We start from the raw sequence: 17,292 nt of genomic DNA, 5'->3' as shown, positions 1-17,292 counted from the left end.
GCATGTTCTCGCCCCAATGTGTGATTTAGTAAACAAGTGTTACGTACAACATACACGTCAGGCAGCGACTGCATATCTGTGGGTCAACTGCTGACAATGCACTCCAATAAATCGACCAGGCCGATATAATGATCGATATCATCAGCCTATTGCAGATATTTCTACATCTATTGGGAGTTAGTTTTTCCCCTACATTTCCCATAATGCACTTGGGCAATCCAAAAAAAGAGTGTGTCTGAACGTGTCTCTTTTTGCCTGCAGGTGTAGACAGTACTGTGTTATTGTTATTGGTAGTTGAGAGAAAGTGGCCGTCGCTCAAAATGCATGACTTTTTCTGGCTGCTATGCGTTGTGTTCCACTGAGCCGCCGTCTATAATCTCCTTTTGTGTGATTGATAAACAGAATAACAAAGCACTGATGCTTCAAAAACACCACTAAAGATGCTCCCAGGGATGTAAGGTACATCATCGACAGCTTGCTTAAAACTGCGTAGAACTTTCAGAAGATTCCCTTTATCCCTGTAATCATCCTCGGTCACAGTATGTGTTGGAGCCTTTTACATCGACAGTGAGTGTACCAGGGTGGGACCGCTTGCTTGACTCTCCGGCCAGATCACATGAGCTCCGGCACTGTACATACCCATCCCCCACCACCAATCTGCTGAGGGAATGACAGAAGAAATGGAGGGAGATAGACAAAGAGGAGGAGAAGGCGAGAGGCCCACTTTCTTTTTCCTCAACTCTGTTGCTTTAAGTCCTCACACGTCACGGTGACCTGAAGGCCTCCTCCAGAATGGGAAGTAGGAGAGAAAGTTTGCTGTGCAGGGAAAGGGAGGATATCGGGGAGGGGGGATGTACAACAACAGCTGAGGCCAGGGCTTTCCCCTGCATTAGCCCAGCCCCCTCTGTGTGTAGTACTACACATACACACATGCCTATATATTCATAATAAACACAACGCCCCCCCTCTAAATTCAAATGCCTGGAGCTGAGCATGGCAAGAAAAACTTGCACTCGTGACTATCTCCCTGGCTAGGTGCTTGACTGTGTATTACTCCACTTTTAAATACGCATGATACATATGAATAATAATTCATGCTCGCTTCCCTCCAAATGCACACGTGTGTGTATTCGGCATTCCTTGCCGTGGGGCCATTTTGAGAGCATTCTGGTCGAAGGGTCAGTGTCTCTGTTGGTATCGGTTACTCTCCTCAACAGCAGAGAGAGGGACTAAGTGATTGATAGACAGATGGCTCGCTGGTTGGGATGAAGGTCGCCGTGGGAACGGAGGGATGAGCTACAAGTTGAGAGGAATCACACATGCATTCACCCATAATGCCTACAAACACACCACCAGGGTGAAGACGCAGGAAGGGCTGAGAGAGGAAGGCTCTGTGTCTGGGCAGAGCGGTGCTCAATGTGCCTTGGGGCTTTGGACCGATTTCATGCCCCCATAAGCAATGAAACGCACAGTCCCAAACACACACACACACACACACACACACACACACACACACACACACACACACACACACACACATGTACAAACACACACTCACTGCAGGGCATTCTCTCTGCCCAGCTACCCGCATCAGATGAAAAAAAAAAAAGGCATTGGCACGTGGTGAGAGGCGGAGATGGACTGAAGAACAAAGATAAGCAAAGAGAGAAGTCTGCTGCAACATGCATTCACGAATGGTTGCCACAGAGTGCTCCAACTATTCATACAGCATTTTCCTTCCAACGTTATTGACCAAAAAGAGATCATATTCAGCCGTCTCAGTCAGCATGAAAAGTCTTCAGTAATTATATCTGAGAAAGAAGTTTGTGCCTTTTTAACCTTTTGCGTGCGTGAGCTCTCTAATAACACTGCACCATTTGCAAATGCAAAAATTCCCTTTTCATATCCAGGAAGCTGAATGGCCACTCTGGAGGTTCAGCTGAGTGAAGTCAAGTTGATTAGTGCAGCCTAAAATCACATTTTAAGGGTCAAATATAGTGTAAAAAACGGATGTACAAATTTTGTTATTAGCATTAATAGCTCCTGACTTAACTAAGCTCTCGAAGAACATAGTTCAGTGCCTTGCTCAAGGATATTTCCCCAGTCGCAGTTGAGGTTTCTTTTTTTCTTCTCATACATGCCCACCTAGTCCAAGGATTTGAGCTGGTAGACCCCGGTCGTATATCCTTAGAGTACTAACTATGTTTTAGACCTGGACATTCGATGCAACACTCTCATGTTGAATTTCTGCAGAGCAGAATAGATGGGAGAAGCTGAAAGACTGCTTTAAGTCAAACTGGGACTGTAGGTTTGTGGGGGAGAGGTCCTAAAGGAACCGTTCTCTCCAGCCAGCATTCAAGTTCTGACCTTTCCTTTCGTCAGCGTAAGGTAGATGTGCCTCTGCCCTCGACCCCGGAGTCACATTTTTACTAACTCCAAGGTCTTAACCTCAGGTTCCTTTGCAAGATTCTTCTGTCAGCTCTTCAGTGTCAAGTTCTTTTTTCCCCCCCAATAAAACAAGCTAAAGGTCAAGTCCGTTTGTGCACCGTCAGCAAACACATAGGTGCATGCTAATTAGATCCACCCATATCTGCTGCTGCTGTGCTCTGCAGGCATATCTGCTGATCCTTATCAACCCCCCCACCCTCCCCCACTCTCTCTTATAGAACCCAGGTGTGCAAACACAAAGGTTTACCTAGGCGTCATAAAGGACAACAGATAAGACGAGAGGAGGGGAGTAGTGAAGAGGAAGGAGACTCAGAGCCACAGTGACCTCCTAATCTGGGTTGTGACTTGGCCTAGTTTTTTCCTCCCGAGATGACAAGAGACCGCAAAAGTGGAAGTTCTTGCACAGATACACAGAAGATGATTTATTACCTCATCCTCTCATAGGTCAAGAACCAAAATCTGTTAAAAGAGGTGACTGACATCTGTTATCTGTTTTGTAATCAGAAGGTCAAAAGCTGGAATACGTATATGAGGCATCTATGAACTGGATGGAGGTAGATGGAGGTAGAAGACAGAGGCTACATCTTTCCATATGGACACTGAAATGTTGACCTGGTACTAGACTGAATTTCATGGCAATCCATCCAATAGTTGTTGAGAAGTTCCACACTGTCAACCTCATGATGTCACGGGTACCACCAAAATCATTAGGGTTCATCATCTGGGAACCACGAAAGTCAGTAAAAAAAGTACAGATTTATCTATATCTATATTTTTGCAGAATATGTGAAATGTTGAGTTAATGAAAGGTGTGGCCGAACCAAAAGATGAGGGATAATGAGTGGATGCGATATTTCAGTGTCCCAGAGCAGATGGTTTCAAGCTTTTAAAGAGCGACGTGAGAAAGGTAAATTGCCAAATTGAAATTCTATCCCTTGCGTGTTTTCCCTGTACCTCTCTTGCAGTGACATATTTCACATTCGATCCATGTTGAAAACATTAACTACACAAATAAAAAAGATTTTTCGCAGACATAAACAGAAAGGAACACATAAAGATACATACAAACAAACACACACACACACACACACACACGCTCTTTGTAACTTCAGCTGCTGCAATCAGCCTCGTCTTTCTGTTTTCGGTGTTCAGTGGCTAAAGCAGGCTCAACAATGGCTTGCCTTCTTCCCACAGTAACCCGCCTCCACACACACACACACACACACACACACACACACACACACACACATGCACACAACCTCAGAAGTCCAGCGCCATAGCTAGTAGTGACTTCATGAAGAGTAGCATTAGTGCTAAGAGGCTGTTGTGTGTGGGACCTAGAGGCAGACTAACACAATGGACTACAAATTGCCAGCGCCATGCAAACATCGGAGTTGGCCTTGAAAGGCTAAAACACACACACACACACACACACACACACACACACACACACACAAACACACACGGATACGTATTTAAGTATTTTATTTTGTTCAGACAATTCGCCACAAGGAAATTATGGGAACAATATTCAGAACTGAAAGCATCATTCCTATGTGTTAATGGTGCATGGAGGATGTGGAACATTGGAGCCCAGCATGTGTACAGCAACACATCTCGAGCTGTGTAATTCATACCAGAAAACTGACACGCTTTGCATGTATGACTCTGACCTATAGGATTTCACAGAGACAAGAGAATCCTGTGTGTCCAGATAGAAAGCCTGTGGGTTGAACAGGTGGCTGGCAGGCTGGCTGGCTGCTTGATGGCACTCTCAATCTTTGCTTATCAAATCTGGGAGTGCCGTCTCTGTGGTTGGAGAGTTTCCACTGGTAACTCTGGAGCCTAAAGAGTGTGTGGAACTGCACACTGGCTGTGCAAAATGTTAGACGCACAACAGACTGCACTGTGGGAATCAGGTTAAACTCTAGGAACACTTGTTGATTTCTCAGAAAATGCAAAAAATGAACAAGTGGTGTAATTCGATGGTTCTAGCCTCTAAATGTATTTGTCTTATGTGATAGGAATGGTTATATCTTTAGGTTTAGAATTGTTGTTTGGGCAAAAAAAGCAATGTGTTGAGTCGTTTTTTAGGAATTTATTGATTCCAGATTGTTCGATTAAGCGATGATGAAAATAATCGTAAACTACAGCCCTAAATTCTGTAATCTTCTCTATTTTGGTGACGATGACGAAGCAGTCGTGTATTTTAACTGCATTTCCCAGAAATCACCTGTCCATCAAGCAGCGTGTTGAGCATTACGTCATCCATTTCTTCATCACCTCTCACTGCCGAGTTCTTTGTGTTTTGTAGAAACATAAAACGCACCACTTCCTGTGTGGTGCAGGAGCTTTCCTGGGAAAGACCGACCTGACATCAGGCGTTTAGAGAAACAAGCTATTATGAATTTGTTCCTAGCAGCTAAATGCTAACCATGTAGCCGCCCTCTCTCACCCCATGTCTCATGTCTTTCTCTCTACTTTTAACTAGCCAATAAAAGCACAAAATAATAAAAAGTCTGATTTGCATCTGGGATACAGAAAAGACCTGTGAGAGGGTTTTTACCTCCATGATATGTCAGCAGCACTCTCTCGCTACCAACCCCCATTCCCCACCTCTCTTCTTCTGCCTCCCTCCTCTGACACAGAAAGCTTTATTGTAGTCAATTAAATGTTAATCAGGAACAGTAGCTCAGCCCGTCCTTCGCAGACTCAGTGATGCCAGATAGGTGGAGTGGTGTAATAGAAAGAGACAGGCTCTGCAGAAAACAAATTAAAGTTTAAAAGCCCAGCGTTGCATCGGTGAGCCAAATTCAGAGATGATCTCTTCCAATCAGCCGTACGCTGACGACTGTTGACAGAGTTCGGATGATGACGGAGGACAGAGACGGAGACGCTCAGATCCTCACCTGCCTCTTCATCCCCCAAACTACAGAACTTATCTTAATTGAATAACTCCCCCCTCAAAAAAAAGAAAAAAATATACACACTATTAATAACTTATGAAAATATGACTGAGGCTGTGTGCATGGTGTTATGGTGTGTGGTGGTGGAGAGAGTCGATTACTGAGGAGGAGGAGGCGGCCGAGAGGCAAGGGGCCCACTTTAGCAATGTGGTTATCGGAGAAACTGAGACGCAAGGCCAGAATGGGAGGTATGTGCAGTCTGACTGTATGTGTGTGCTTAAAGTGTGTGTGTGTGTGTGTGTGTGTGTGTGTGTGTGTGTGTGTGTGTGTGTGTGTGTGTGTGTGTGTGTGTGTGTGTGTAAGCAAAGGGGGAGGAGAGATGCGTTCAGTGGGTTACTCTGTTATCAGCTGTCACACAAACTGCGAGTCCCCCCCCCCCCCCCCACCTGCTTAACAAGTTATCGGTTTCTATGGAGACATAAAAGGAACCCCCCCCCCCCATTGGCCTGTTGACACAAGTACACATTCCTCTACGCATGTAGCCGTATGCACACATACACACATTGAGCTGAGGTCATTATCTCTGTTTTCTATCTGTGCTCCACTGTTTATTTACTAATATATAAACAACAATATTTCCTTCATTGTATTCAAGCTGAAAGGAAATAAGCGCGTTTACCAAAATGTCATACTATTATAAGATCTGCACATAAACCGTACAGAAAGTGGGTGGAGCTCAGGGCCACTTGAGCACAGATGGTACGACGTACTGTAGAATAAACTCGTCGGTCCCGTCGCTGTGAAAGCTGCTTGTAACTCATACAATAACTTACATTCAGTTGCGCTGATGCGTCAATGAAATGCTCAGAAAATTGACTTTTGCTGAAATATCTCCTTAAGCATGTGCTTGTTAAATAAACACTGGTGCTGTTTTTGCAGGATGATTGATAGTGTGTCCACGGCACGCTTTTCCAGTCAAACTGGTATTTCTGTATTCTCTCTGACATCACTAAAACTTTTCTGCCCTTATTTAATTTATTGATCCTGCTGGAGAAAGTTGTCCTTTGATTGACTTTTCTCCAGAGAGTTCAAAGGTCAGGGTCAACAACAGAAAATAAAGCTTGGAGCTGGGAGGATTAGCCCCGGTGCTCCAGTTAAAGACTAGTTTCTAACCACAGGACAAACCACTGTAGTGCTCTGCTCTGCAATGCTGAGCTGGTGTGTTGTGTGTTTGTCCTAGATCTCTACTTCCTGTGTATCCCTTTTTGTATTTGGTCTTTCTAGGAAATTCAGTGCATTTCTACCTACCAGTTCTTCTATCCACCAGTTCTTGATGAATTCTTGTAACTTCAGTTGTGCACTTTGCTGCGGTTATCTGGCTCCAACAGATCAGTGTAATCGGATGTTGTATAAACTACTGAACAATTGTTTCGTATGTTGGTGATTCAACAGACTGATATTGAAACTTGATAATCCTCTAATTTTATACTATAACGAACAAGTTCATTTTCGAGTAAAATTACAGCGTCTGCATAACATGTCCGGCTAACACTGGCTTTAATTGGAAGCACTATTTCTAATAAAATGAACCCTTTCTAGTGCTGCCTTTAAATACACAAGTGAAGAAAAATGGTTTGTTAACAGTAGCGGGTTAGATTAGCTTAGCATAAAGACTGGAAACAGCTGGCTATGTTGTGGTTTTACAAGGACACTTACCTTTGAATAGACTCGTTTTCAGTCTTTATGCTAAGCTAAGCTAACTGGGATTTCTGCAAACAGCTCAGCCCAGCTGGACCACATCGAGGTTTTAAGACGATTAATTTCTTTGACAATCTGCATATTTGCACGGCGACAACAACAACAACAGTGTAGCCATAATGTCTCAAGTGGCAAAAAAGAAAATGCTTCAGTGTTACCATGATGGCCACAAAAAGACAAGAAGGAATCAAGGGAGCATGGAGTGTAACAAGAGCAGAGGCCCGAGATTTATCTCCATTCATTAGAGCCCACGACTGATTTCAAGAGTTGGGCTTCAGAGCAGTAAGCTACAGGGGGACGGCTTGTTTTTGCTCACCACAGTGTTTTACATGCAGACAAATGAGGGAGCTGGCAGGAAAAATAATGAGGGATGGTGTTTGAGAGAGAGAGAGAGAGAGAGAGAGAGAGAGAGAGAGAGAGAGAGAGAGAGAGTAGTGAAAAGGAGGAGTTAGAGCGATGAAAGAGAGACTGAAAGAGGGTTAGCCCTTAGCCAAGAACAAGCTCTTAAAAATTAATACAGTGATCTGAATTCATCCCGAGCACATTGAATAATTGAGAAGTGTCTTTGAGGGGAACAGATAGTGCGGAGTGTCACATGGTTGGGTTGGCGAGGACACAGAAAATACCGGGAAAAGCTGTTACCGTTTGTCTGCAAGTTTCAACGACTGGTTTCAACATATTCATGACAGAAAATTTGACAAATCACGTGTCCACTTTCACATGCAAACAACAGGAACAGACACTAAGATAGTGAAAAATGCACGGATATAAAGACAACAAAAAGAAAGCGGAGCATACATGCTCCTCTTTTTTATACTCTTCTGTTATTGTGCAGATTAAACAAGATATGGTGTGTTTATTTGAGCGCTTTAGAGGTGCTGGCAGCCAGATGTTTTCTGGCAAGAGCAGGGCTTGCTGTCCCCCCTCCCGTCCCCCTGTTCCCGGTCTTTGTGCTAAGCTAAGCTAACTGGCGGCTAGCAGGAGCTTCATATTTACCATACAGACATGAGAGTGGTATTGATCTAATGCTCACTAATGCGCTGAAGGGGCGCAAATCGCTACTGGCAGGTTTTCAAAATCTTGTGGATAAGACTTTCCAAAGAAGAGTGCAGGCTGTGGCCGCTGAACATGAATGAACATTGTTTTGGGATGAAATGCTCAAGAAATTCTGCATGGATGGGTGTGATGCTCAGGTGTCGGCGTACTTTTGGCCAAATGGGGGTAATTTACAGATGTAAAATCTTGATGAAGCTCCTCGGGCATCTAGAGAAAAAAAATAAACGTGTTCATTGATTGGAAATGGAACTAGAACAGAGCCTGGGGGGGTTTTCCTCCACACAGGGGTTGACTGCTCAGGGTGATGCTATTCAGACTCGGAGGGGTGTCTGGAGCTGGTGTGTTCCCATAACCCACCGGGCCTTTAGCCTCACACAACCACAGACCCCTCCTTTGGGAATCACAGCCAGAGGGCAGTTGTAATACACCAATTTAGAGCAAAGCTTGTTAATTTACCCCCTCAGCTCCCCCTCCCTTCTACTGTCTTCAACACACCCCCCACCCCCCTTTTATTGCCTTTTTTGCTTCAGTTCCTCCAGTTTGACAGAGTGCAAGCTTTATCTGAGGGGCCTCCTGATTGCGTTCTGAGTACCTGAGCGCACACACACACACACACACACACACACGCACACACACACGCACACACACACACACACACACACACACACACGCACACACAAATTCACAAAAACAGTTCCTATTTCCCGAGCATATCTCTTTTTAGTATTTTCTCCAGTATTATATGAATTCCCTTACTGGTCAGGTATCTTATGTAGCCCTCAGATAATGCTACCACTAGTAGCGAGGTCTTGCGGGAAGATTCTCGGCTGACACTGAGATCTCATCGCACATGAAGCTCACCCATTGAGGGACAGCCAATGAAAGGATGAATGCTTTTTTTTACAATTTTTTGGCAGCCCCTTCTTTTGTCAACCCCCGTCCTGCTCTGATAGGAACAATAAATAATGTCAGCCCGAAGAATAAACACTTTCAGCATGCTAGGCCGTTAAAATGATAATCAACATGCCCGGCGGGCGTATGGGGCCTGTTTTCCATACGCCTCCAGACAATGTCAGATGGGGGAAAGTGTGGAGGGCAGAGCAGCAGCCCACTGTGCATGTGTGTGTGTGTGTGTGTGTGTGTGTGTGTGTGTGTGATGGTTGCGCCGTGGATTAACCTTTGCTATTTGGTCTCTTTGTAAAGTGACAGATCAAATGACAAAAGGTGTGTTCAACACTTGTGGTCATGAGTCACTTGTTCGTGGATCGCGCTGCTTGGGAAGTACCTGCAAATAGCCAGCAGTTAAACAGCATAGCACATAATGACTAATGCACATGTTAATGTTGTGACCCGCTGCAACCAGGAGGCAACCTTTGGTTCTGATAAGTGAAGCGAATGTGGAAGCGTCTTAAAACGTTCCTTCTCTCTACTGTCGAATAGGGGGGCAAAAAGAAGTCTGATTGTTTAGAAGTCTGTGAGAAAATGACTGATTTAGTAAATTATGAGTAAAATAGACCATAAAGCAGGGGATGCTTTAGGGTGGGCTTACTGTGATTGACAGGTCGCTGCCGCTACCAGAGCCGTATATGTCGTCACTTGCCGTTAATTGGTTAGAAAAAGCCAATATGGCGACGGCCGTATTCAAAGATGGCGACGGCCAAATCGCCGAAATTCGAGGCTTCAAAGCGACGGTCCACAAACCAATGGGTGACGTCACCATGACGTCGTCCACTTCTTATACCGTCTATGGTTGCAACCCGGGGTCTCAAAGATTAAAATAATCTCATGAATGAGTTCTAATGCATAAATTTAGACCGGCAGCTGAGGCTCCAATGTCATGAACCCTGGTGAGAAGCCTGAACATGACCGGGCGAATGCACTGAACATGTCTGAGCATGTCTGTCTGGAAGGTAAAAGTATAACAACAGGTTTAAAAACTGTAAAGGTCAACTTTATTTAGGTAGAAAGAACTGCATGTACCGTGACTGTGAGTGGGTGCGGCCGTCAAAACCTCATAACCATAAATGAGAATATCAGACGTGCGTGCGTGTGTGTCTGTGTCTGTGTGTGTGTGTGTGTGTGTGTGTGTGTGTGTGTGTGTGTGTTTATGTGGAGTGTCACTGTGACATAACTCGGTCTGGGCCTGTGATGTGCAGCTGCTGGGAACAGGGAGCCTGTTACAACAGGGTTAAGTAACACCAGAGCACAAGGTTCAGTGCTGCTAGAAATATTTACACACGCGCACAAATACACCTGTCTGTGGACACAAATACACACAAGTGCACCTAATCTTTCGATTATGCAAAGACACACAGGTGAAAGACAGACACACACACACACACACACACACACACACACACACTAACAGGCGTGTTTACAGGTGCTATTTTGAGTTGTAGCTCGTCACTCCCCCGCCATACCAGAGCTTCTCTTAGCACACATTTCAGCAGCTCCGAACCAGACCGGCCCGTCTAGCGCAGGCTGTGTTGGTTCAACGTGCGGTCCTGAAAAAAAGGCTGACTGCTCCAACGCTTAAGCTGCCAAACTCTTGAAAGGCATGCAAGAATGATTTTGATTATCATGGCTGCTATAATTAAAAATCTATCACGGAAAAAAAAAACTGCAACTGCTCATTTGTTATTTTATTGAATTTTTTTTCTAAAATGGGCAAAATTTTGACTTTATACTGTAGAACTACCTCATCAAAGAATAAGTCAAAGTGATTATGAATCTGAATAGACACCGGATGCCAATTGAGAGCACTGAGAATAAATACCTAGCCCTAAATAAGATTCAAAGAAATGAAAATCAAGGTTGAAGCATTGTTGACATAGGGTACATGGAGTTCTTCATTATGTAAGAACAAGTAAATGATCAAACATTGTCTTATTATTTAACGCTTGGGCAGCGGCTTCTCTTGGTTAAAGGCAATCTAAGGTAATACGATATGTCCTAGCGTTGCGCTTGGCCGTACTTAACCAACTTTTACCAGTGCTAATGGTTGACCGACTAAGATATGAAACAGAATGACGTAAGTGGGAACTTGGGAGAGAAACCCAGGGGGATTACTCGGATTTGCTCAGCAAATCTCCTCGACAAAGGTGCCCCGGCTGCATGAGACGGTAGGTGTTCAGACCCGGCTCTGTGTGGAGCTGAAACCTAAGAGTGTCTACGAGTGAAATGGAGAGCAAAGGGGCTCTGAAGAAAAAAAAAAAGTGCCCGCACAGAGGTAGTCCTCTGAACACCTGGCTCTGCTGTCTTTGTTTGTATGTTTTCTTTTTAACACAACCTAACTGCAGCATTGGACAGGCTCAGGCCTTCACGCGGAGCGACCGGCTTGTCAGTTTGGAGCTGCAGAGGTCTGTCGTCCTAAAGAAAAGTCTCGGTAGATGTGCTTCGTCTAAACTGTGCTAATTCGTGATACTGTGTGTTGCCACAACTCTGAAGAACAAACAACTAGAGTCTTGTAACGAAGAGTCTCTTGTAAGAAAACTAAAAAAAGGCTCAGGCTGCGAGCTGCAGCAGAGATTTATTGACAGACCAACGCGTAACACTAAACCACCGACAGCCTGGCCCTCATGCCCGAAATTCCAGGAGTAACAACCCTGCATGGGGACGGTGAACCCGGCCTTGACTTGGAGGGGCTACACACACACACACACACACACACACACACACACACACACACACACACACACACACACACACACACACAACCTCCCTCTTTGCTCTTCACTGAAGCATATCGCATAGCAAAACTTGAGAAGCCCTGACAAAATATGGCCCATAGGCTCCAACGCCCCATAGAACTGGTCCTTTAGCCTCTGATGGGTGTTAATCTCTGCTCTCTGACCTTCTGCACCTCCTTTCTCTCCGGCCCCATATGCTTTATGGGTGACCAGATAGCTGCCTTTAAAAAAAGAAAAAAAAAGAAAAGAAAAAAAAGCTTTTCCCTTTGCCGCTCACCTAAACTCACAGCATCCCAGTACTTACGTAATTCCCCCATGGCCGAATCAGCAACCTTGGCAGTTGCCTACCTGACCCAAGAGATAGATCCCTGCCAAGGTTTACATAACAAATGGCCCACTGTGGATACAGTAGTGTGATGGAAAATTAGCCTCTAAATATAATAGCAAAAAAAAAAACTGACTATAACCTCAGTATGCAGACAGCGTATCACGTGGATTTATTTGTATTTTTTTTACAGGCGGGGTCATGCCTTTAGCAGAGGTCCTTTCAGGATTCACACTTTTGCACACAGCCTGTTAAACCGTTTTGTTTACATCCAGTTCCATGTCCCATTAACGGATTAGCTGCTGTTCAGTAAACTGTCTTGTTTAATTGTATCATTCTCTTAGCCGTCTTAAACGGGGGTTGCATCACTCAAAATAGGCTACTGTGTTTCCAGACAAACTGGTTACAACGTTTCTGTTTGCTCTAATTCCAGCCATGTGACTGTGACTGTGGCCTCAGAGGAATATCATGCACACAACTCACCAGAAGCGTCCAATGAAACAAGACAAAGGACATGCATCCGATGCAATTTCAATCACAACTCCGCAGCCTTATTTGTCTATTAAATGTCTGGGGTTAAGTACAACATGTCACGTTTTGGTCAATTTATGAGAAAATGATGTGCAGGTCACCAAACCCGACGCTGCTTTAAGAGATTAATGACCTTAAATGCCTCCCTGATGTGACCCCCCCCCCCCCCCACCTCATTTACTCTATGTTTTCAGACTGATCTGTAATTTCCATTAGAATGATAATGAGAGGTACAATGAGAGCCAGACTTTCCAAATAGACGCTCGTAAAAACCGCGACTGCGCGGGGATAAATGTGTGCACGTGAATGTGTCCGTGTACGTCAGTGGGTTTACAAGCCACATGCTTTTTGTTTTTGTTTTGATGGAGAAAGGAGGGGGGCTGCATGGGTGAGTGGGGCGACTCTTACCTTCCATCCTGCAGAGCTGTTGCTGTCGCCTTTGTCTTTGAAGAAGGGGATGGATCTCACCATCCAGTCATAAATTTGAGACAGTGTCAGTCGCTTGTCCGGCGCGCTCTCAATGGCTTTGGTTATCAGGTCGGCGTACGAGAGATTGCCCCAAGCGTTACGGCGAGATGATGCTTTCCTCGGGGTCTGCTGGGCAGCCAAGCTGCTGGCGGTCAGCGCGCCAGAGGTGGCCGCCGGGGAGTGCGCAGAATGCGGGGAGCCTCCGCTCTCCTGGCCGGAGGAGGAGAGCGCTCCATCGGCCACGGGGCTGTTGCTGCTCTGGTCCTCTGTCGCCAAGCCCGAGTCATTGCCACTGATGGTCGTTGTGGTGGCGTTATCGTCTTCGTCATCCTCTTCCTCAGGTATAATATCTGTGTCATTGCTCTCTGGTTTCGCCGTGTTGGAGTCTGGTCGTGGCAGCGGCCAGGTGCAAGATCTGGGTCGCTTCTGGGGCTCGAAGTCTGGGTCGATGACCACGTCCAAATCCGGGAGTGGGTCAGGGAGCGAAGCCTCGGCCATTATCTCCTCTCGCTATCCCTGCTGCCAGGTAATAAAGTTAAAAGACAAGAGATGAGGAGCTGTCAAAGTTGCGTCCCATGAATGCGCGCTCCCGTCCTTTGTTGCTATTCCAAAGCAGCGAAGTCCCAACTGGGCCACGAGCAACTTAGTTATTAACGCCTGTTGAAGACATAAAGACAGAAGAATGAACCCAACACGTTCGGTCAGAGCCACATTAAAACACAGCCAACAGATACAATACAGCAGCGCGAGTGCGTATGCGTAATCTATTTATGTCAACGATGCAACAATAAACTACTAACAAGGAATTTAATTTAGGCAATTCGTCTCCCTACGCGTGTCTTCATTATAAAACACTACTTGCTCATCAATAGGAGCTCTTTCTGAAAACCCCGTCCTGGTGCGGGGGTCTGAATCCACCCACTGGCTGAGGAGAAAGTGCTCAAAGCGCATCATCTCTCTGGGAAATAAATCCGCTCTCGCCACTTTTAAATGAAATACCTACCACGGCCAGTCACTTGTGCTGTGTGCTACAACAAAAAACAAAAAAACCCGAAGAGACTAGATCCCGGATCGTCCACAGCCACTTCCAGATGCCATCTTGACTCTTTCCTCCTTCACTCCTCAAGTGCGCGCCGCGATATAGAGACCGATTGGATGTACGCAGTGCAAGTCAGTGTCGATGTGGAATAAGACTGCCACCTCACTCCGGGTTACTACTGTATCTCGATTTGCTCTCCACACAGCGCTACACGCGCGCACACACACACACACACACACACACACACACACACACACACACACACACACACACACACACACACACACACACACACACTTACGTACATACACAGACACGCGCATGCAAGTCGATCAAGGGCCAGCCCCCTGGATCCTGCGCATGGGATCGCCTTTTAAAGAGACACTACAGTCCAACAGGACGGAGCTGTCTGTGCGCAGGTGGAGGCTGGGAACACGTCTTGGCATGTTGGTGACAGATAGAGAGACACAGCAGAAGACCAAAGGGACAATCGTGAAAGTCGAGTAATGCTTTTTTTTTTAGGAAGATTTGTTTTTTTTCACAGAAAAATAAAAATGGTTGTTTCTGTTTAAGTTAAGGACACATCTTGGTGTAACTGGCACTGCAGGTGTGTTACAGATTTGTGCTTTCTGAGAATCCATGTACTTAGATTGTTTGTAAAGCTGCTGAAGGCTGTTACTAAGAATATCTTTCATTATCAATTAATCAATAAATAATTAGAAAATAATATGTTCCAGAACAGTTTCCCAGAGCCCACGTTGACCTAGGCTACTGACAATTTCATAATGTCACTTGTGATTTTTGGTCTAAATTTGTACTTCACATTGTATTTGTATGTGCATTTAGCATGTATTGCTATGCACAAAAAGATGCATTGTATTATTATATGTTACTGACATGATGGTGCTTCAAAATGAGAGCATTTGACAGATTTGATCATATCACGTGCTCTGATTTTAGCTTTAATAACCTATGTATTTGTTTTGTTGACGCTCACATCACCCTCTTGTTGCTTCATCGGTAATGGATGATTGTGCCTTTAATCAGCGCACCGGTTTGTCAATCATGTCTGTCACGGCGCTCAGACCACGCCCCCTTTTATGGAGCCTCATTCCACCTAGTTCAGGATGACGTCACCCCCGTTTATTAGCTAGAGATAAGGGCAGAAATCCTAGATGGTTCTCCATCCTGTAAGTGATGCTCTGGACCCCTCTCCGCCCCTCCCCCTCTCCCACTCCTCGTCCTGTGGATCACAACAGCCTGGTCCAGGGCTTCTTTGTTTCGAGGGCTGCCTGCCATGTAAGGTGCGCGTCCAGCTGCGCGTGCTCGCGTCTATCTGTGCTGGAATGCGCGCTCACAGCTGACCATAACAAAATATGACTTCTAAATTACTGCATGGATTTATTATCTGTATACGATACTTAAATGCAAATTTTTTTATATTCATTTGACATCACAGTGATATATAGTATTAATTTAGGATATCATAGTATTATTCATGTCCTTATTTCCAAAGCTGACCGACATGCCCTCTCAAGAGGTCGAACATTATTGTTTAATTGTGTTCACTGACTTAAATTCAGCCAGGCAGGTTGGTGCAGAACACACACGCTCATTTACAGCTGCAGTCTGGAGTCGGTACTGTACAGACAGTCAGTGCATGTACCACATATTGTGTGATGGTTTTTGTTCCCTTCACATCAAAGAGAATACCTGATGCAGCAGTTTGGCTCCCGCAGAGAACTATAGAGTTAACTGTTCTCTGGATGTACAGCGGGAGGTCATGGTGTCTGAGTGTGTGTGTGTGTGTGTGTGTGTGTGTGTGTGTGTGTGTGTGTGCAGAATGTATGTATATGTAGCCAGCTATATCAGCCTGAGATATTCTGTTATTGCTAAATATTCAGTAAAGCATTGAATTTCTTGTTTCCTTTTTAACACACAATAAGCAGACCTGCAGCAGAGCTTGAGTCTGTTTTTTTTTTTTAAATTGTCTCATGACCAAGCTATGTAATGAATAATGGCTTTAAAAAAAATCACACTGCTCCCATCTCTGTTCGTGGGACCAGCATTCATCATTGCCTGAACCCTACAGACTGTTGGGATATACTTTTAGATGTGTACCTGCACATTTAAAAGAGTCGACCGTTGTAGATATGTCTCCCGCCGTGTGTCGTCATGTAAAGCGAAGGCAGACGTGCGCCCTCGATACCCTGCTGCAGTAGCTCTGGCATTTAGCCAATTTATTCTGCACCGAGATAAGACCGCTCTACCTCAGATGCCCCCTTTGAGAGCCACAGTGTAGTGTTGCACAAGGACACATGTACAGCAAGCAAACACACATGCAACCTTGGACAAGTTGTATTATTACTGTTTTTCAGTACATGGAACCCAACACTTTATAAGGTGTTTCGGGTTGGAGCAACGCAACGTAAATAGTATTGCCAACGTAGTTTTATCCATGTTTAACAGACCTTCTAACAAAATAGACAAAAGGTGAACTGTTTCCCATTTTCCCTCCATCAGCATACAACTGTGGTCCAGAGAGGATGGAGACAGCGACCACCCCTCTAAGTCGGCACGAATCATCCAATTAAGACAATCATAAAGCGCGGCGGCCATCTCTGTTTGCGTCTGATGTTTCCCCCCCAAACAGCAAAATGCTCTGATTGGATTAGAGGCCCCGGCATAGGGCGTGATTGATTTTCCTTTAATTGAGAGTTATGGTGGGATAGACTTGGGGCCTTGCTACCATCTCAAGTGTTTTTTAATGATACACATCATGCGCATGCATCCGTGCGCACACCCACACACCTGCATGCTGAGCCAATTACTGTCCCTTAAATATAATGAGATTTTATATTTACTCTAGTGGGTTTGCACTTCAGTTGCTTGGTGCAAACACAGTATCTTCTATAATGCTCTTGGATTGGATGCTGTAGGTGCTGCTCGCTGTTCTGGCTGTAGTTGTCATGGGCTGGTCCAGGCTGGAATGGTGCACTAGAATGACCTCATCTTTAGACGGACGCAATAACAAACCTTGTAGCAATTGGTTGCCCTCTGCTGCCACCTACA

The 17,292-nt window shown here is 45.1% G+C and overlaps 1 protein-coding gene across 2 annotated transcripts in view; it reads right to left on the bottom strand.

Annotated features, from left to right (window-relative positions):
* The window catches only part of foxo3b (forkhead box O3b), a 38,177-nt gene extending 23,645 nt beyond the window's left edge, over positions 1-14,532 (bottom strand). Inside the window, exons 1-2 of one of the 2 annotated variants that reach the window (XM_068724581.1) lie at positions 14,185-14,532; positions 13,122-13,838 (exon numbers count right to left, since the gene is read on the bottom strand). In XM_068724581.1, the coding sequence (XP_068580682.1) occupies positions 13,122-13,679 (558 nt within the window). In that variant the 5' untranslated portion in view covers positions 13,680-13,838; positions 14,185-14,532. The remainder of the gene's footprint in view (positions 1-13,121; positions 13,839-14,184) is intronic. The other variant, XM_068724580.1, reaches the window with a different exon arrangement.
* Between the last annotated feature and the right edge of the window lie 2,760 nt (positions 14,533-17,292).

This window comes from Cebidichthys violaceus, unplaced genomic scaffold (genome assembly GCF_023349555.1).
Source record: "Cebidichthys violaceus isolate CVI_PGR_0920_01 unplaced genomic scaffold, fCebVio1.0.p SCAF_31, whole genome shotgun sequence".
In the NCBI taxonomy this organism is placed as follows: domain Eukaryota; kingdom Metazoa; phylum Chordata; class Actinopteri; order Perciformes; family Stichaeidae; genus Cebidichthys; species Cebidichthys violaceus.
The sequence above is the reverse complement of the archived record's forward strand: the minus strand, read 5'-3'. Positions and strand labels throughout refer to the sequence as shown.